The sequence below is a fragment of the Amphiprion ocellaris genome, chromosome 24, assembly GCF_022539595.1.
Source record: "Amphiprion ocellaris isolate individual 3 ecotype Okinawa chromosome 24, ASM2253959v1, whole genome shotgun sequence".
Lineage (NCBI taxonomy): Eukaryota > Metazoa > Chordata > Actinopteri > Pomacentridae > Amphiprion > Amphiprion ocellaris.
Window position 1 is genome coordinate 17,760,252 of NC_072789.1, and position 21,657 is coordinate 17,781,908.

The window sequence follows — 21,657 nt, forward strand, 5'->3', positions numbered from 1 at the left end:
CTAACTATAAGCTTTGTCGAAAAGGAAGGTTTTAAGCCTGGTCTTAAAAATAGAGAGGGTGTCCGCCTCCCGAACCCAAACTGGGAGCTGGTTCCACAGGAGAGGTGCCTGATAACTGAAGGCTCTGCCTCCCATTCTACTTTTAGAGATTCTAGGAACAACAAGTAAGCCTGCAGTCTGAGAGCGAAGAGTTCTGCTAGGGTAATATGGTACTATCAGGTCTTTAAGATATGATGGAGATTGGTTGTTAAGAGCTTTATATGTCAGAAGAAGGATTTTGAATTCTATTCTAGATTTAACAGGGAGCCAATGAAGAGAAACCAATATAGGAGAAATATGATCTCTCTTGCTAACTCCCGTCAGTACTCTGGCTGCAGCGTTTTGGATTAGCTGTAGATGTTTCAGAGAGCTATTGGGACAACCTGATAATAAGGAATTACAGTAGTCAAGCCTAGAAGTAACAAATGCATGGACTAGTTTTTCTGCATCACTCTGAGACAGGATGTTCCTGATTTTCACAATATTTCTCAGGTGGAAAAAGGAAGTCCTACAGATTTGTTTTATGTGCGAGTTAAAGGACATGTCCTGGTCAAAGATAACACCGAGGTTCCTCACAGTAGTACTGGAGGCCAATGTAATGCCATCCAGAGTAACTATATGCTTTGAAAGCAATTCTCTAAGATGTTTGGGGCCAAATACAATGACTTCAGTCTTGTCTGAATTTAGTAGTAAGAAATTATAGGTCATCCAGGTCTTTATGTCCTTAAGACAATCTTGCAGTCTAGCTAGCTGATTAGTTTCATTTGGCTTCATAGATAAATACAATTGAGTGTCGTCAGCATAACAATGGAAATTAATACAGTGCTTCCTAATAATGTTGCCTAAGGGAAGCATGTATAATGTGAACAGTATTGGTCCTAAGACAGAACCCTGAGGAACTCCATGATTAACCCTAGTATGCTCAGAAGAGTCATTGTTGACATGCACAAACTGGAACCTGTCTGATAAGTAGGATTTAAACCAGTCCAGTGCTGTCCCTTTAATGCCAATAGAATGTTCTAGTCGCTGTAATAAAAGTTTGTGGTCGATTGTATCGAATGCTGCACTAAGGTCCAACAGAATAAGTATAGAGACCAGTCCATTATCTGACGCTATGAGAAGGTCATTAGTAACTTTCACCAGAGCTGTTTCTGTGCTATGATGCACTCTGAAGCCTGACTGAAACTCTTCAAACAGGCTATTCCTTTGTAAATGTTCATATAATTGATTTGCAACTGTTCTTTCCAGAATTTTAGAGAGAAATGGGAGGTTGGAAATTGGTCTATAGTTGGCTAAAACATCTGGATCTAGAGTGGGCTTTTTAAGTAAAGGTTTGATTACAGCAACCTTAAAAGCCTGTGGTACATAACCTGTTACTAGAGAGAGATTAATCAGATCTAACATTGAGGAATTAATTAAAGGTAAAGCCTCCTTGAACAGTCTAGTTGGGATAGGATCTAAAAGACATGTTGATGGTTTGGATGTAGAAACTATTGAAATGAGTTCAGAGAGATGTATGGGGGTGAAAAATTCTAAATATCCATCTGGTCTTACAGCCAATTCTAAAGTATCTGTAATCGATGATACATCTGTGACATTTGCAGGAAGGGCCAGATTAATTTTTTCTCTAATCGTAATAATTTTATTTGTTAAGAAGCTCATGAAGTTGTTACTGCTCAAAGCTAAAGGAATACAAGTTTCAACAGAGCTCTGACTCTTTGTCAGCCTGGCTACAGTGCTGAAGAGAAACCTGGGGTTGTTCTTGTTTTCCTCTATTAAAGATGAATAATATGTTGTCCTGGCATTACGAAGAGCTTTTTTATAAATTACTAGACTTTTTTTCCAAGCTACATAAACTTCCTCTAAATTAGTGGAGTACCACTTCCTTTCCAGCTTTCGGGACGCCTGCTTTAAAGTCCGCAGCTGGGAATTATACCAAGGAGCAGGTCCTCTCTGAGATAGAACTTTCTTTTTTACAGGTGCAACACTATCAAGTGTTGTACGCAGTGAGGCTGCAGCATTATTAACAATATAATCCACTTCTGTGGGGGTAAAATTATAATATTTCCCTTCCATTATATCAGTAAGTGGTGCTGGACTAAATAGAGAGGGTATTATTTCCTTAAATTTAGTCACCGAATTGTGAGACAGACATCTACTGTAATGATATTTATTCTTAACTCCTATACAATCTATTGTTGTAAATTGAAATGTTATCATAAAATGGTCAGAAAGAAGAGGGTTCCGGGGAAATACTGTTAACTGTTTGATTTCTATGCCATAAGTCAGAACGAGGTCAAGGGTATGATTAAAACTATGAGTTGGTTTATTTACATGTTGAGAAAACCCAATTGAGTCTAATATTGAATTAAAAGCAGTCGTAAGGCTGTCACTGTCCACGTCAACATGAATGTTGAAGTCACCCACAATAATGACTTTATCTGAGCTGAGCACTAAATCAGATAAAAAGTCTGAGAATTGAGATAAAAACTCAGAGTAAGGAGCAGGAGGACGATATACAACAACAAATAAAACTGGTTTCTGAGCTTTTAAATCTGGATGAGAGAGACTGAGAGTAAGATTTTCAAATGAACTGTAACTAGGTTTGGGTCTCTGGTTCATTTTTAAGCTAGAGAGGTAAATTGCTGCCACTCCTCCTCCTCGGCCCGTGATTCGAGGAACATGACAGTTAGTATGACTAGTAGGAGTTGATTCATTTAGACTAACATATTCTTCCTGCTGCAACCAGGTTTCAGTCAAGCAGAACAAATCAATCTGGTTATCAGTTATCAAATCATTTACTAACAGAGATTTAGACGAGAGAGATCTAATATTTAACAGACCACATTTAATTGTCCTGTTTCTTCGCTCAGTTGAAATAGTGGTATTAATTTTAATTAGATTTTTATGGTTACTATGTCTTTTGTTTAGTTTTGATTTGCTTAATTTATTGAATTTTGGTGGTCGGGGGACAGACACAGTCTCAATAAAGCTAAGTAATTTACTGGAGGGTGACAGCTGAGAGGAAACTGCAGAGAGGTGTGGAAGACTACAACTCTGCATCCTGGTCTGAACTCTGGGTTGTCATGCTTTAGGAGTTCTAATAAAATCAGCCATATTTCTAGAAATGAGAGCTGCACCAGCCAAAGTGGGATGGATGCCGTCTCTCCTAATCAGACCAGGTTTTCCCCAGAAAGAGCTCCAATTGTCTATAAAGCCAACGTCGTTTGCAGTACACCACGTAGACGACCAGCGGCGAAACGATGCCATACGGCTAAACATATCATCGCTTGTCAGATCAGGCAGGGGTCCAGAGAAAACTACGGAGTCCGACATGGTTTTGGCAAAGTTACACACCGATGCCACACTAACTTTGGTGACCTCCGATTGGCGTAACCGAGTGTCATTACCGCCGACATGAATAACAATCTTACTGTATTTACAATTATCTTTAGCCAGCAGTTTCAAATTTGCTTCTATGTCGCCCGCTCTGGCTCCTGGGAGGCATTTTACTATGGTCGCTGGTGTCGCTAGCTTCACGTTTCTGACTACGGAGCTGCCAATGATCAGAGTTGGTTTCTCAGCGGGTGTGTCATTGAGTGGGGAAAAACGATTAGAAACGTGAAGCGGTTTGTGGTGTGCCGGGACAGCGGGCTTGAGTTTAGGACTACGTTTCCTACGAACTGTCACCCAGCTACCCTGACTTCCCGGCTGCTCGGGAGCTGCTAGGGTACGGCTAGCAGAAGCTACACTAGCAGCTATATTATTGCGGTCCGCACCGGCTAAGGGAGCCTGGCTAACAGCTAGCGGGGTGTTTTCCATGGTGCGGAGCCGCGCTTCCAATTCAGAGAGCCTCGCCTCCAAAGCTACAAACAGACTGCATTTATTACAGGTATCATTATCACTGAAGGAGGCAGAGGAGTAACTAAACATGTGACACACTGAGCAGGAAAGAGAAGGAGAGGAAGAGGGAGAAGCCATGCTAACTGCTAAGTGCTAGGCTAGCGGACAGAGATAACAGATTAACTTAGAATTAAGTACTGAGAGGGTGCGTGAAGAAAACGAGTGTATGTTACGATTCAAATATTACCGCTACACACAGATTTAATGAATATCAAATTAGATGGAGTGGATAAGCTACAACAGTCACAGAACACAATACAGCGCTACAACAGGAAGTGACGCAATACGCTCACCGTAACGTCAGACGTCAGCAGGGAGAACCATCCAAGAACTTCAGAGAGTTTCTTTCAGACGTGGAACAGTGTGGATGGATGATAGATGGATGATGGGTGGATGCCGGATGGATGGATGATGATGGATGATGATGGATGGGTGTATGGATGGATGGATGGATGAGGGATGGATGAGGGATGGATGGATGATGGATTGATGATGGATTGATGACGGATGGATGGATGATGATGGATGGGTGTATGGATGGATGACCGATGGATGATGATGATGGATGGGTGTGTGTGTGTATGGATGGATGGATGAATGAATGAATGATTTTAATCAACCAAATGAATTCCATCTCTATCCTGGTTTTTATTGACATTAACTGAACCGTTCCAGTTTTTCTGTCTGAAGGTTGATTTTTCTACGTTTATGATTCCAGAATTCCAACAGTAGAAAACAGATTTTAAATCAAAGTTTAAAAATTACAGATCTAAAAATGTCTGCTGGTCCAGTTTAACAGCAGTTCTAGTCCAGGCACAGCGCCACCTGCTGGTCAGTTTGTTGTTCCAGCTTTAGATTAACTGATGGTTAAACAAGTCAAGTCCTCTGAATCACGTTTTCTTCAGGTTGAAGATCTTTTCATCTTCATCCATCCAGATGATCTTCGTGAGCAAAACATCTGAATCCAGAAATCCCGTGAATCCAGCAGAACATTCTGCAGCGTCTGGTGTGAAAACGTCAGTTCCTCAGTTTGAGCTTCAAACTAAAAGCAAAACTTTTTCACTTTAATTCCTTGAATCCTTTCTGTCCTCAGAGTCACGACTCAGTCACAGGAACCATCAGGTCCAGGAGAAGAAACATCTAGATCTCCACAGAGACCCTGTCCTTCAGTTTCTGGATCCTGCAAAGCATCATGGGAGCTCCAAAAGAACAGAATGAGTCACACAACCAGGTTCCACCAGGGAACATCAGAAGATGATCTTTAAAAACTCCAGAACCACATGTTCTACAGATCAGATCTTCATGTTTCCAACAGTCCTTGAAGGTCTCATCTTCAGGAACATTCACCAAATCTGAGCTTCAAACATCTGAAAACTGATAAAGTGTTTAAATGTTCTAGGTTTCATGGAGAACTTCTTCATGTTCTGGTTCCATCATATACATAACCTGCTATGTGGTTGTTTCACTACTAGAACTGAGTTCTGTCTCTATGGCAACCTCCTCACCTGGACCAGGTGTTCTACGAGGTCTCCACCAGGTGGAACCCTCCGTTCTACTGGGCCTCCACCAGGTGGAACCCTAAGGTCTACGAGGCCTCCACCAGATGGAACCTTAAGTTCTACTGGGCCTCCACCAGGTGGAACCCTCCGTTCTATGAGGCCTCCACCAGGTGGAACCCTCTGTTCTACGAGGCCTCCACCAGGTGGAACCTTAAGTTCTACTGGGCCTCCACCAGGTGGAACCCTCCGTTCTATGAGGCCTCCACCAGGTGGAACCCTCTGTTCTACGAGGCCTCCACCAGGTGGAACCCTCCGTTCTATGAGGCCTCCACCAGGTGGAACCTTAAGTTCTACTGGGCCTCCACCAGGTGGAACCCTCTGTTCTACGAGGCCTCCACCAGGTGGAACCCTCTGTTCTACGAGGCCTCCACCCTCCGTCCTACGAGGCCTCCACCAGGTGGAACCCTAGGTTTTCCGAGGCCTCCACCCTCTGTCCTACGAGGCCTCCACCAGGTGGAACCCTCCGTTCTACGGGGCCTCCACCAGATGGAACCCTCCATTCTACTGGGCCTCCACCAGGTGGAACCCTCCGTTCTACTGGGCCTCCACCAGATGGAACCCTCCGTTCTACTGGGCCTCCACCAAGTGGAACCCTTCGTTCTACTGGGCCTCCACCAGGTGGAACCCTCCGTTCTCCTCCCTCAGCTTCTCCCTCTTCCTGGCCTGGACCAGGCTGTAGACCACGGCTCCCAGCGTGTTCCTGTTGAGGCTGAAGCCCCGCCCACCGCCGCGCTCCACAAAGCTGGAACGTTCCTCCTGATTGGACACGAAGAACGTGTGGACCTGAAGGAACCACAGAGGAACCCGTGAGAACTTCCTCTGTCAACAGCTCAGCTGTTCAGATGATGTCTGATGTTTACCTGTCTGATGTTTACCTGTTTACCTGTCTGATGTTTACCTGTTTACCTGTCTGATGTTTACCTGTCTGATATTTACCTATTTACCTGTCTGATGTTTACCTGTCTGATATTTACCTATTTACCTGTCTGATGTTTACCTGTTTACCTGTCTGATGTTTACCTGTTTACCTGTCTGATGTTTACCTGTCTGATGTTTACCTGTCTGATGTTTACCTGTCTGATGTTTACCTGTTTACCTGCCTGATGTTTACCTGTTTACCTGCCTGATGTTTACCTGTCTGATGTTTACCTGTTTACCTGCCTGATGTTTACCTGTTTACCTGCCTGATGTTTACCTGTTTACCTGCCTGTTTACCTGTCTGATGTTTACCTATCCATCCGCCTGATGTTTGCCTGTTTACCTGTCTGATGTTTACCTGTTTATCTGTCTGATATTTACCTGTCTGATGTTTACCTGTTTACCTGTCTGATGTTTACCTGTCTGATGTTTACCTGTTTACCTGCCTGATGTTTACCTGTCTGATGTTTACCTGTTTACCTGTCTGATGTTTACCTGTCTGATGTTTACCTGTTTACCTGCCTGATGTTTACCTGTCTGATGTTTACCTATCCATCCGCCTGATGTTTTCCTGTTTACCTGTCTGATGTTTACCTGTTTACCTGTCTGATGTTTACCTGTTTACCTGGCTGATGTTTACCTGTCTGTTTACCTGTTTACCTGTCTGATGTTTATCTGTTTACCTGGCTGATGTTTACCTATCCATCCGCCTGATATTTGCCTGTTTACCTGTCTGATGTTTACCTGTTTACCTGCCTGATGTTTACCTGTCTCACTCACCTCTCCGTGACGTTCGCTGATGCCTTTGATGTAAATCTTCCCTCTGAACTGTCGCAGGAAACCTCGTTCTACCAGAACACAGCTGGTGGACTCTGGAACCTGAAGACAGACAGGTAGACAGACAGACAGGTGGACAGACAGATGTTCAGACAGACAGGTGTCCAGACAGACAGGTGTCCAGACAGGCAGGTGTGCTACCTGAATCCTGCCGCTGACCCCGGTACTCTCCATCCTAGAGGCCATGTTCACTGTCGTCCCCCAGATGTCGTACTGAGGTTTAGTGGCTCCGATCACACCTGCAATGACAGCTCCGTGGGCGATACCTGTCCATGACATCACACAGGTAAGGATGGATCCATGACATCACACAGGTAAGGATGGATCCATGACATCACACAGGTAAGGATGGATCCATGACATCACACAGGTAAGGATGAATCCATGACATCACACAGGTAAGGATGGAGCCAGAATCATGCGCCTTCTGGCTCTGGGTGTGTGTTGATGTGTTTATTGTGTGTGTATTGTGTGTATTGTGTTGATGTGTGTATTGTACTGTGTATTGTGTGTGTGTTGTCGTACCCACTCTCAGCTGGAAGTCACTTCCTCTGTGTGTGTGTTGATGTTTTTATTGCGTGTATTGTATGTGTATTGTGTTGATGTGTGTATGTGTTTATTGTGTGTATTATGTGTGTATTGTATTGTGTGTGTATTGTGTATTGTATTGTGTGTATTGGGTATTGTATTGTGTGTGTATTGTGTACTGTATTGTGTATTGTATTGTGTATTGTATTGTGTGTGTATTGTGTATTGTATTGTGTGTATTGTGTATTGTATTGTGTATTGTATTGTGTGTACTGTGTATTGTATTGTGTGTGTATTGTGTATTGTATTGTGTGTATTGTATTGTGTGTGTACTGTGTATTGTATTTTGTGTGTATTGTATTGTGTATTGTGTATTGTATTGTGTGTGCATTGTGTATTGTATTGTGTATTGTATTGTGTATTGTATTTTGTGTGTATTGTGTATTGTATTTTGTGTGTATTGTATTGTGTATTGTGTGTGTGTTGTCGTACCTACTCTCAGCTGGAAGTCACTTCCTGTGTGTGTTGATGTTTTTATTGTGTGTATTGTGTGTGTATTGTGTTGATGTGTGTGTGTTTATTGTGTGTATTATGTGTGTATTGTATTGTGTGTGTATTGTGTATCGTATTGTGTGTGTACTGAGTATTGTATTGTGTGTGTATTGTGTATTGTATTGTGTGTGTATTGTGTATTGTATTGTGTGTATTGTGCATTGTATTGTGTACTGTATTGTGTGTGTATTGTGTTGATGTGTGTGTGTGTGTGTGTTTATTGTATTATGTGTGTATTGTATTGTGTGTGTATTGTGTGTGTATTGTGTATTGTATTGTGTGTGTGTGTATTGTGTGTGTATTGTATTGTGTGTGTATTGTATTGTGTGTGTATTGTGTATTGTATTGTGTGTGTACTGTGTATTGTATTGTGTGTGTATTGTGTATTGTATTGTGTGTGTATTGTGTATTGTATTGTGTGTGTGTACTGTGTATTGTATTGTGTGTGTATTGTGTATTGTATTGTGTGTTTATTGTGTATTGTATTGCGTATTGTATTGTGTGTATTGTGTATTGTATTGTGCATTGTATTGTGTATTGTATTGTGTGTGTACTGTGTTTTGTATTGTGTGTGTATTGTGTTGATGTGTGTGTGTGTTTATTGTGTGTATTATGTGTATTGTATTGTGTGTGTATTGTGTATTGTATTGTGTATTGTATTGTGTGTGTATTGTGTATTGTATTGTTTGTGTACTGTGTATTGTATTGTGTGTGTATTGTGTATTGTATTGTGTGTGTATTGTGTGTGTATTGGTATTGTGTTGTGTATTGTATTTTGTGTGTATTGTGTATTGTATTTTGTGTGTATTGTGTATTGTGTGTGTGTGTGTATTGTGTGTGTATTGTGTGTGTATTTTGTGTGTATTGTGTATTGTATTTTGTGTGTATTGTATTGTGTATTGTGTGTGTGTTGTCGTACCTACTCTCAGCTGGAAGTCACTTCCTGTGTGTGTGTTGATGTGTTTCAGGGTTTCCATCATGGCCAGGGCGAACAGAACCAACTCACTGAGGTGATGCCAGCTGTCCTCACACTCCTGCACACAGACACACAAACACACACACACCATCACACCTGGTCCCCTCTGGACCAATCAGCACACAGCATCAGTCACGTGACTTACCTGTGGGTCAGGTGACAGACCAGAAGCTGCCATGTAGGAGCTGCCGATGGTTTTAATCTTCTCCACCTCCTGGAAGAAACACTCGTCCAGCAGCTGCACACAGACACACAAAACAACACAAAGAAACACAAACATTATACAGACACACAAAAATATCAGACAGACACACAAAACATCACAGACACACAAAACAACACAAAGATACACAAAACATTATACAGACACAAAAATATCACACAGACACACAAAGACATCATAAAGACACACAAAAATAACACACAGACACACAAAGACATCATAAAGACACACAAAAACAACACAAAGACACACAAAGACACACAAAGACATCATAAAGACACAAAAATAACACACAGACACACAAAACATCACACAGACACAAAAAACAACACAAAGATACACAAAACATTACACAGACACACAAAACATCACACAGACACAAAAAACAACACACAGATGCACAAAAACATCTCACAGACACACAAAGACATCATAAAGACGCACAAAACAGCACACAGACACACAAAGCATCACAAACGCACAAAAGCACGGGGTTCTACAGGTGTTAGGTGTTCTACAGGTTAATGTGTGTTTGTGTGTGTGTGTGTGTGTGTGTGTGTGTGTGTGTGCGTGCGCGTGCCTGTGTGTGCGCTCGTGCGTGTGTGCGCGCGTGCATGTGTGCGTGTGTGTGTGGTGACCTCATCAAAGTTGGTGATGATCAGGTTGAGGAGGCGGAGACATTCCACGTGCTGATGGACAAGTTCTTTCTGCTCGTAGAACTCAGAGAACCCAGGAAGAGACGCAAAGAGAACCCCGACCCGCTCATAGGTCTGAGAATACAACTCCTGACACACAACAGACACACAAATACAATAAACACACACACAGACACACAGAGCCAGACATGTGGACAGGTGAGTGTAGAGAGACACCTGTGGACAGGTGAGTGTAGAGAGACACCTGTGGACAGGTGAGTGGTACCTCGTTGTTGCGGTCTCTCTCCAAGAAGTGTTGTGCGACGTGAGCAGGGAGGATGTTGAGCAGTAGACACTCATTGTGTTCTCGCTGCTCCTTCATGTCCTCCACTTCCTTCCTTGCCTGGAGACGCCACAGGAAGTCCAACCGAGCTGTCGCCTCCAGCTACCACCGAAGAAGAAGGACTGAGACAGAGATAAAGACACACAACACAACCACAAAGACACTAAACAACCACAAAGACACACAAAACAACTACAAAGAGACACAAAACGACCACAAAGACACAAAACAACCACAAAGAGACACAAAACGACCGCAAAGAGACACAAAATGACCACAAAGACACAAAACAACCACAAAGACGCAAAACAACCACGAAGAGACACAAAACATCCACAAACAGACACAAAACAACCACAAAGACACAAAACAACCACGAAGACACACAAAACATCCACAAACAGACACAAAACAACCACAGAGACACAAAACGACCAAAAGAGACACAAAACAACGACAAAGAGAAACAAAAAGACCTCAAAGACACAAAACAACCATAAAGAGACACAAAACGACGACAAAGAGACACAAAACATGCACAAAGAGACACAAAACGACCACAAAGAGACACAAAACGACCACAAAGAGACACAAAACAACCAGAAAGACACACAAAACAACTACAAAGACACAAAACAACCACAAAGAGAAACAAAACAACCACAAAGAGACACTAAACAACCACAGACACACAAAACGATCACAAAGACACAAAACTACCACAAAGACACACTGAACAGCCACAAAGAGACACAAAACAAATCCATAAAGAGACAGAGAACAGAGTGAACCTTCCATCCATTGTAGAGGACGGCCACCACAAACATCACCATGAGAACCACACAGACTCCTTTCCTGCACAGCTGGTGGGACCTGTCAACAACAACAAACAGGTTAGAGACACACAGACCAACAGGTAGAAGCAGTGTGGATAAACAACACCTGGCTCTACCTGTGCGTCTCGATGACGTAGGTGTAGTGGGCGGCGGCCAGCAGCAGGACAGCCAGCTGCAACACGCAACTCAGCCGGAGGAACACGGCACACGTCACCATGGCAACCACACCGCTCAGCAACACGTACTGCACACAGGTAGCCATGGTTACCATCGCACACGGCTAGCATGACATCACAGTGAGGTCATGGCTCAGGCTCACCTCTGGATGGGTGCAGATGCTGATGTCAGGCCTGGTGGAGGTGGGCGGAGCCAACAGGTAGTCACTGCTGTTAATGGATGACTCTGACGAATTGCACCACAGCTGAGGAAGGAAGGAAGGAAGGGGGGAAGGAAGGAAGGATGGAAGGGAGGATGGAAGGAAGGGAGGAAGGAAGGAAAGAAGGAAGGAAGGATGGAAGGAAGGGGAGAAGGATTAAAGGAAGGAAGGATGGAAAGAAGAGGGGACAGAAGGAAGGATGGAAGGGAGGAAGGATGGAAGGGAGGAAGGAAGGAAGGATGGAAGGAAGGATGGAAGGATGGATGGAAGGAAGGGGGGAAGGAAGGTAAGATGGAAGGAAGGAAGGAACGAAGGAAGGAAGGATGGAAAGAAGAAGGGAAGGAAGGAGGGATGGAAGGAAAGAAGGAAGGATGGAAGGAAGGATGGAAGGGGGGAAGGAAGGAAGGAAGGAAGGAAAGAAGGAAGGATGGAAGGAAGGATGGATGGAAGGAAGGATGGAAAGAAGACGGGAAGGAAGGAAGGAAGGATGGAATGAAGGGGGAAGGAAGGAAGGAAGGAAGGAAGGAAGAGGGGAAGGAAGGAAGGAAGGAAAGATGGAAGGAAGGAAGGAAGGAAGGAAGGAAGGAAAGAAGAGTGGAAGGAAGGAAATGGAAGGAAGGAATGAAGGATGGAAGGGAGGAAGGATGGAAGGGAGGAAGGAAGGAAGGAAGGAAGGAGGAATGGAAGGAAGGAAGGAAGGATGGAAAGAAGAGGGGAAGGAAGGAAGGAAGGAAGGAAGGAAGGAAGGAAAGAAGGATGGAAGGACGGAAGAAAGGATGGAAGAAAGGATGGAAAGAAGAAGGCAAGGAAGGAAGGATGGATGGAAGGAAGGATGGAAATAAGAGGGGAAGGAAGGAAAGAAGGATGGAAGGAAGGGGGAAGGAAGGAAGGATGGAAGGAAGGAAGGATGAAAGGGAGGAAGAATGGAAGGGAGGAAGGAAGGAAGGATGGAAGGAAGGATGGAAGGAAAGAAGGATGGAAGGATGAATGGAAGGAAGGGAGGAAGGAAGGAAGGAAAGAAGAGGGGAAGGAAGGATGGAAAGAAGAGGGGAAGGAAGGAAGGAAGGATGGAAGGGAGGAAGGATGGAAGGAAGGGAGGATGGAAGGAAGGGAGGAAGGAAGGAAAGAAGGAAGGAAGGATGGAAGGAAGGGGAGAAGGATTAAAGGAAGGAAGGATGGAAAGAAGAGGGGACAGAAGGAAGGATGGAAGGGAGGAAGGATGGAAGGGAGGAAGGAAGTAAGGATGGAAGGAAGGATGGATGGAAGGAAGGGAGGAAGGAAGGATGGATGGAAGGAAGGATGGATGGAAGGAAGGAAGGAAAGAAGAGGGGAAGGAAGGAAGGAAGGATGGAAGGAAGGATGGAAGAAAGGAAGGATGGAAGGAAGGAAGGAAGGATGGAAGGGAGGAAGGAAGGAATGAGGAATGGAAGGAAGGAAGGAAGGAAGGGAGGAAGGAAGGAAGGAAGGAAGGATGGAAAGAAGAGGGGAAGGAAGGAAGGAAGGAAGGAAGGAAGGATGGAAGGAAGGAAGGATGGAAAGATAGATGCAAGGATGGAAGGAAGGAAGGATGCAAGGATGGATAGAAGGATGGAAGGAAGGATGGATGGATGGACGGAAGGAAGGATGGAAGGAAGGAAGTATGAAAGGATGTAAGGAAGGACAGAAAGGAGGAGAGAAGTAAAGAAGGAAGGACGGATGGAAGGACGGAATGAAGGAAGGAAGGAAGAATGGATGGAAGGAAGGAAGGAAGGACGGATGGGAGGAAGAATGGCATGAAGGATAGAGGAAGGAAGGAAGGAAGGAAGGAAGGAAGGATGAAGTCAGTGTTGTGTTGGCCGGATGTTTCTTTAGAACCAATTGATGGTTCAGGTTAAAGACGAGACTCACGATGTTGGCCGAGGCGACGCTGAAGTTGACGGTGATGGCGGTGAGCGTCAGCAGCGTTCGAGCGTTTTTAATTTCGTGAATCCAGCAGCAGAGCGACTGCAGGGGGGCGGGGCAATGCTTAAATTCCTCCCCCAGCGTCAGCAGCAGCAGCAGGAAGTAGACGCCACCGCTGACCACGAACTGAACCGCCATAGGAAGATACCTGAAGACCCCAGGAGAACGTTAATATAACATTAACAAAATGTTAATAAAACATTAATAGAACGTTAACAAAAGTTAATAAAACATTAGTAAAACATTAATAAAATGTTAATAGAACGTTACTAAGGAGTGGCCTGTCAGGTGTTTCCACGGATGATTTCACACAACAATACGACCAACAAAAGGATCAGATTGAGAACCTGCTGGAGATACCCGGTTCTATGCAGACAATGTTCTCTTGTACACGAGAAAAGGAACTAACAGAAATAATAAATAAAAAATTTTTATGTTAACAGAAGAACGCGAGTGGACAGACAGGTGAGTGGGCAGACAGGTGAGTGGACAGACAGGTGAGTAAACAGACAGGTGAGTGGACAGACAGGTGAGTGGACAGACAGGTGTACCTGGGGGTGGGGATGAGCACCTGTACAGCCATCAGCAGCAGCAGCAGGATGAAGGAACAAACCATGTTGGACTTGAAGAGTTCATCTCTCATCTGGGAGTACTGAGAGACAGAAAGACGTCACTCACCTGAAGACACCTGGGACAAGCCCCGCCCCCACAGGGATCAGGTTACCTTTCCCTCCATGTGGGAGTCCTTGAACACCTGAGTGAAGGTGGTGATGTGCTCCTTCCTCATTCGCTCACTGCTCCGGACCTCCATGGCCTGACGAATCCGCTTGTTGACCTCCCGTGACCCGGACCGCTGAGCTGCGACCTGATTGGGCAGCTGGGTCAGGGAGCCGTTGGTGAAGGTGGCGAGAATCTGATTCAGACCAACAAGAAAAGGTGAGAATCACAGAAACGGCACCAGAGACCTGAGAATGACTGAGTCCTTACAAAGTTCATCCCCAGAATGTCTCCAAACGGCAGCTCGGCGCTCCACGTTGTCATCTCTTCGTAGCTCAGACGTCTCGTTTTCGGAGGCTCCGCCTCCTCCCGTGGTGCCGGGCGGATCAGGAATGTGTCGATGTTGTGTTTCCGTAGGAACTCGTTTCTCTCCTGGCCATGCCCCGCCTCCGTCTCGTAAATCCCGCCCAAACAGTCCAGAGTGGCCTGCGAGATGTGGATCTGCCTGAAAGTCCATCAAGTTTTTCACAAACGTCCTGCCTTTAGTACGTCTGAACTTCTCTAAATAAGTCATGTAGTTTGAGCAGTTTCAGATGAATATGATAAAACATAAAGACTTTCTGACCCAGGAACTCCTGCAGCCTCCAAACTGTTGGCCACGTCCACATCCCAACTCCAGATGTCAAACTGCCACTTCTGAACACCCAAAACACCACAAAGGACCGAACCTGAGTGGACGCCGATCCGCATGTCCACTTCCTGCTGCAGCTCCCGACGAACATACCTGCAGACCAATCATCACTGTGGGGACAGAACTCACAATACAGAACACAACGTAGATCCTCAGAGAACCCAAGAGTCCAGCTGTGATTCCAACCAGTCTAACTGATGAACATGGTTCTAAATGAGCTGAGAACAGCAGAACATTCTTAGTTCTGGACCCTAACCCTCAGACTTGGCTCAGGGGTTCTCAATGGAAACCAGAGTTAGTGCGAAGGAACCTTGAGAACATCAAAAGGTCTGGAGAGGTTACCGTATGGTGTTGATCATGCTGAGGCCCATCTCCACACAGCAGCGAGCGTGTCCTCTCTGGGGCTCTGGGACTCCGGAGACGCAGTAGTAACAGTCACCCAGGATCTTAATGCGTAAACACTGATGCTCCTACAGAGACAGACGGAAACACCACGTCATCCTCCTGTCCTCCATCACCTCCTCATCTCTGGTTCTTCAGCATTTGTTACAGGTCTGTATGTTCACCACATTATTTAGCCTCTTCTTCTTTCTACCTGACAGTAGGAGCTTCATGAGATGGAATCCATGAAGTGAAATGTCAATCAAAGACTGTATTTATACATGTGTACCTACAGGAAGCTTCTGGGGACACAGTGCTACAAAACTACTACTAAATATATGATGATAAAACAAAGACTTTAATGGAGGAAACTGTAAATACAGAACTCACACGACTCCAAAATAAAAACTAATGATAAATAATAACTAAACGAGGACCTCAGCCAGCCTGTCGAAGCGACCGAAGAGTTCGTTAAGAGTTTTAACGAGTTCCTGCGCTGAGAGGATCAGTGAGAGCGACGTGAAGCCGATGATGTCTGCAAACAGAATGCTGTGGAGACAAAACTCAGTCAGAACACTTGAAAAGTTTCATCAAGTCTGAGAAGTTCTAATGCTTTCCATCATCATCAGTTCATCTTCAAACACTTCTGGATGTTCAGAAAAGACTTGACTCTTCAGCAGCTGACACACAAAATGAGTTCATTTAACTCTGGAGTTCCTCAGGGTTCTATTCAGGGTCATTTAGAGTTATGAACATGCTAATTTACAGCTAGCACAAGATGTTCCTCAGGGTTCTAGTCTTTGGTTAGGGTTCAGATTTGTTGACCTGACGTCCTTTAAGGGATGGGTTAGGGTTAGTTAGAGGTGTATTAGGGTTAGTTAGAGGTGGATTAGGGTTAGTTAGAGGTGGATTAGGGTTAGTTAGGGTTAGACAGAGGTGTATCAGGGTTAGTTAGGGGTGGATTGGGGTTAGTTAGAGGTGGATTAGGGTTAGTTAGAGATGGATTAGGGTTAGTTAGAGGTGGATTAGGGTTAGAGGTGGATTAGGGTTAGTTAGAGGTGGATTAGTGTTAGTTAGAGGTGGATTAGGGTTAGTTAGGAGTGGGTTAGGGATAGAGTTTGTTGACCTGACATCCTTGTAGTGGTGGATGTAGATCTTCTGGATCTGCTGTGGCAGCAGGTAGTCGTCCATGATGGCCATGTCAGCGATCATCTCCAGAACCAGAAAGCGAGGAAGGATGGACATCACCAGGCGCTCCTGAGGATCCAGGTGTGGACAGGTTAGCGGTGGTGATTAGAGGTGTTCCTAATATTAATGACCCTGGTGAACGCCCCCTACCTGTCGGTGGTTCTCCCTCTCCAGTCGGACTCGTCCCTCGATGCAGCGCCGGGTCTCCAGGAAGGCCTGTGTTGAAGAAATCTCACTCTTAGTCCTTGTTAGTTTGCAGTAGTGGGTGTTTATTGGTATTCTAACCAACACACAACATGAGTCTGTGAAGCTAAACCGACCCAAAACATCTGGAGAGAACATGTTTTATAGGGATGGTCAGAGGGTAGGGAGGGATTAGGGTTAGGAAGTAACTACAGGGTGAGCAGTGGTTAATCTGTGTATGGTTGATAATCAGCGACAGCCGGTAAAACAATAAAGAACTACAGGTGATTGAATCAAGAGGTCTGGCAGACAACAAAAGGTGAGAGTGTGTTTGACAGACAGTAATAAATATCAGAAGATAAAGGAACTGTGGATAATCCTGGGAATGAAGGAGGGACACTAGAAGGCATGTGGAGCTAAAGGTGTGCTACTTTCTTCGTCACCTGTCTCTGGGTCCGGTCGGACAGGTAGTGGATGAACAGACCTGCAGTGTTCATGGCCAGGTACAGCAAGGCCTTGGACAGCACCTGCACAGGTACAACCAACATGTGTCACCAGATGGTGGCGCTGCTGTGAATAGTTTTTCAGATCATTTTTCAACCAAATCTCAAAGCTGCCATTAAAAATGAGAAACCAGCACAATGTTCCTCCATAGAACCCACCTTCTGGATGAAGGTGTGGTCGCCGTAGTGACAGCAGATGTCCATCAGCAGGTGCAGGGTGGAGGTGGTTGCCCCGGCGACGATGGCCCAGAGGAGGGGCAGCGGCAGCAGCGTGTAGGTGGAGAACAGCGAGAAGAAGACGTACCAGGAGTGGTCGCTGTCCGCCCAGGTGAACACGCCCACCAGCACCTGGGCAGCCTGTGACACCCAGCTGAGCAGCGCCAGGAACCACAGCCACCGCGGCGACGACGTCACTTCCCTCCGGGTCAGCGCCAGCACACAGGTTCCCGCCCACAGCAGTGCCGACAGGCCCGCCAGCCAATCGCAGGCCACGCCCCCCCAGTCCGGCGGCCACGTCAGCAGCAACACCAGCAGCCGGATCAGCAGGTCGATGGTGTTGGTGACCACCAGCGAGGTTCTCCTCTGAGCCGACGAGAACTGCTGGTAGAGCTGCTCCAGATCCGAGGACCTGCAGGAGGAACCATCAGGGTCAGCAAAGGTTCCACAAGAACGTCAGATTCAACACAGGAACCTGCTGTTCAGTCAAAGAAGTACAGAATCTACCAATCCTGAGGAGGAGGAGCTTCACTTCAGGTGTGCAGTTCGTGTGTTCTTACTTGAATGTGTGTTGCATGGTGGGAATGAAGACACCTCGAACCGTCGATCCGCAGGAGACAAAGAAGTCGGCGTCGCTCAGGGGGTCGTGTTTGTTGTGCGTCGCCGTGGAGATCTTCGGTGTCATCGGATGAACTCGAGCTGCAGACGATCGACGTTTCTGCCAGAAGGCTCCACGAGACGCTTTGTTGCGAATCTGCCTGCAAGACAACGCAGAGGGAACACTTTGTTTAATCTGCCTGCAAGACTATGCAGATGGAAAACTTTATTTAATCTGCCTGCAAGACAACACAGAGGGAAAACTTTATTAAATCTACCTGTTGATCTCTGTAATTTAACCTAAAATCAGGATCAAGTTAACCTGAGCTGGACAGGTGTGTCTACCTGTTGATCTCGGCGATGTAGGCGTCGGTCACGGTGATGCAGTGCCGTCCTCGGTCCAGGCCCCCAGCCAGCCTCAGGGTGTACAGATTATGCTGGTCGATGATGTTCCTGACGGCGTTCTGCCACAGCAGCCGTTTGCGCTGCAGGCCGGAGGCAGGGCTTAAGGTGCTGAAGGTGACATCAGGGCCGTGCGGCGCCACCTTGCAGTCGCCGTTCTCCAGCATGCAGCCGTCACCCATGGTTATCAGGTGATTCCACCTCTCTGCAACGTCACCGCATCGACTTTATATCATCATGAATCACTGAAACGTTTAGAAGATCCAGATGTTCCCTCAACGCCGGCAGTCTGAGACGATCCTAAAAACTAAAACTGAAGGTGAATTTCTCCAATTAGGAATTTGGAATTGGTATGTCTGATGTTCTTCTAAGAGCCTACAGGTGTTCACCAGAGGGAAAACGAAGCTCCGAATGTTAGAGATATTTCACATTTACACATGGACAACCTCTACAGACTCTATGAACTCTGGAAAGACGTTTCACCCTGCTGGATGTATCCTCCAACAGCCTGCAGCTTCTAGCAGCGCTGCTGAGCTGAGGGAAGGATTTTAGTGGGAACAGAAATGTGATTTTGTTTAGAAACATCAGGGAGTTAGAAACAAACCTGGCAGTTATTTTATGAATGAAAGCAGCTGGGTTACCCTGTTAGCCTCCGTTAACTAGCCTGTTAGCCTAATTAACTAGCCTGTCAGCCTCTGTTAACTAGCCTGTTAGCCTCTGTTAACTAGCCTGTTAGCTTCATTAACTAGCCTGTCAGCCTCCGTTAACTAGGATGTTAGCCTCCGTTAACTAGCCTGTTAGCTTCATTAACTAGCCTGTTAGCCTCCATTAACTAGCATGTTAGCCCCCATTAACTAACCCGTTAGCCTTCATTAACTAGCCTGTTAGCCTCCATTAGCTAACCTGTTAGCCTCCATTAACTAACCTGTTAGCTTCATTAACTAGCCTGTTAGCCGCCATTAACTAGCATGTTAGCCTCATTAACTAACACATTAGCCTTCATTAACTAGCCTGTTAGCCTCCATTAACTAGCCTCCATTAACTAACCTGTTAGCCTCCATTAACTAGCCCTGTTAGCCTCCATTAACTAGTCTGTCAGCCTCGGTTAACTAGTTGTTAGCCTCCATTAACTAGCCCTGTTAGCCTCCATTAACTAGCCTGTTAGCCTCCATTAACTAACCCGTTAGCCTCCATTAACTAACCCTGTTATTCTCCATTAACTAGCCTGTTAGCTTCTGTTAATTAGTCCGTTAGCCTCCGTTAACTAGCCCGTTAGTCTCTCTTAACTAGCCTGTTATTCTCCATTAACTAGCCTGTTAGCGTCCATTAACTAGCCTTTTAGCCTCCACTAACTAGCCTGTTAGCCTCCGTTAACTAGCTTGTTAGCCTCCGTTAACTAGCTCGTTAGCTTCCATTAACTTGCCTGTTCACCTCCATTAGCTAACCCGTTAGCCTTCATTAACTAACCCTGTTATCCTCCATTAACTAGCCTGTTAGCTTCTGTTAATTAGTCCGTTAGCCTCTGTTAACGAGCCCGTTAGCCTCTGTTAACTAGCCCGTTAGTCTCTCTTAACTAGCCTGTTATTCTCCATTAACTAGCCTGTTAGCTTCCATTAACTAGCCTTTTAGCCGCCACTAACTAGCCTGTTAGCCTCCATTAACTAGACCGTTAGCCTCCGTTAACTAGCCCGTTAGCTTCCATTAACTAGCCTGTTCGCCTCCATTAGCTACTAAATAAGTCTGGAGTCTTTTCTCCTACTGGCATGTTCTGGACAAACTTCACTGAATTCTGAGCAGTTTAAAGTAATTTTAAACAGGTTTTACTGGGATTTACCTGAACCAGGTGATTTTATCTACCTGGTCTGGCTGTGCTCATGTGGAACCTGCAGGTCAACAACCTGATAATTAGAAGATGTTCTACCAAACATCAGCAGAACAGGTTGGAACGTGATGAGTCCAGAGTCTGGAGTGGAGCAGATGGTGGAGCCGATTTAACCGTCTGGTCACCAAACAAGGAGAAATAAACAAAGCCTTTAAAGACCACATAAGAACGGTTCGTTTGGTCCACTGACCTGCTGGTTCCAGGTGAAGACTTTAAAGACCTCAGAACTCAGATGAATGGTTTGTTTGGTCCACTGACCTGCTGGTTCCAGATGAAGACTTCAGCTTCTCCTTCCTGAGTTTCCTCTTTGTTCCATCTTCAGCGTTTCTCTTCACATTTCCTGTTCTAGTTCCTCCGATGGAAGCCGTTCATCTTCATTCTGTGGTCGTTCTCCAGGCCTGAAGGAGAACCTTTAGCTCCTTAAGGAGAACCTTTAGCTCCTGGTGTCCTGAGCTGATGTGAGGCAGCAGATGTCTGAGGAGCGTCTAAATCCAGCAGGACTCCCTGAAACTCAGCGGACCTCATTAATCACAGATTAACGGAGACTTCAGGAGCATGATGGGATTGGCCGACCTCCAACCAGGTCACACTGTGTTTGTGTCCAGAAACACGTCGACACAGTAATCAGATCACTGTAGTCACTAGGACCCACAGTAATCAGATTGCTTTAGTCACGAGGACCCATGGTAATCAGATTACTGCAGTCACTAGGACCGCAGTAATCAGATTACTGTAGTCACTAGGACCCACGTTAATCAGATTACTGTGGGTCCTATTGACTACAGTAATCTGATTACTGCGTTCACTAGGACCCACAGTAATCTGATTACTGTAGTCATTGGGACCAACAGTAATCAGATTACTGTAGTCATTGGGACCAACAGTAATCAGATTACTGTAGTCACTAGGAGCCACAGCAATCAGATTACTGCAGTCACTGGACCCACAGTAATCAGATTACTGCAGTCACTAGGACCCACAGTAAACAGATTACTGTAGTCACCAGAAACCACAGCAATCTGATTACTTGTAACATTAGAGTATTGTCTCAGATTACAAGTTGAAGGTTGAAGAAACCTGGCCTGGATGATGACTCCCTAATTATAGGCCCGTCTCAAACCTGTCCTTTTAGTCAAAAGTCTTTGAGAAAGTGGTTTCAAATCAGCTTTTGAAGCATTTGCCATTAAATAATCTTTTTAAGCCTCTTCAGTCAGCTTTTAGGGTGAATCAC

At 45.3% G+C, this 21,657-nt stretch overlaps 1 protein-coding gene across 4 annotated transcripts; it reads right to left on the minus strand.

The window, feature by feature from the left end:
• Window positions 1–4,570: 4,570 nt before the first annotated feature.
• On the minus strand, window positions 4,571–21,090 carry LOC111566062 (adenylate cyclase type 8-like). 4 transcript variants are annotated; one of them, XM_055008273.1, is made up of 24 exons: window positions 20,685–21,089; window positions 18,488–18,749; window positions 18,106–18,303; window positions 17,489–17,957; window positions 17,270–17,353; window positions 16,794–16,859; window positions 16,582–16,712; window positions 15,893–16,004; window positions 15,417–15,544; window positions 15,009–15,167; window positions 14,654–14,888; window positions 14,391–14,579; window positions 14,218–14,318; window positions 13,613–13,814; window positions 11,669–11,770; window positions 11,466–11,593; window positions 11,305–11,386; window positions 10,457–10,615; window positions 10,174–10,320; window positions 9,458–9,550; window positions 9,256–9,370; window positions 7,398–7,522; window positions 7,200–7,298; window positions 4,571–6,284 (listed from the first exon to the last, which is right to left on the minus strand). In XM_055008273.1, exons 2-24 carry the CDS (start codon window positions 18,724–18,726, stop codon window positions 6,102–6,104), a joined length of 3,546 nt encoding a protein of 1,181 aa, XP_054864248.1. In that variant the 5' UTR covers window positions 18,727–18,749; window positions 20,685–21,089; the 3' UTR covers window positions 4,571–6,101. The 4 variants fall into 4 exon arrangements, 3 of the variants coding, with proteins under 3 accessions (XP_054864248.1, XP_054864247.1, XP_054864249.1); XM_055008272.1 differs by having other exon boundaries at window positions 7,200–7,522; XR_008600753.1 differs by lacking the exon at window positions 4,571–6,284 and having other exon boundaries at window positions 7,201–7,298; window positions 9,260–9,370; window positions 20,685–21,090.
• Between the last annotated feature and the right edge of the window lie 567 nt (window positions 21,091–21,657).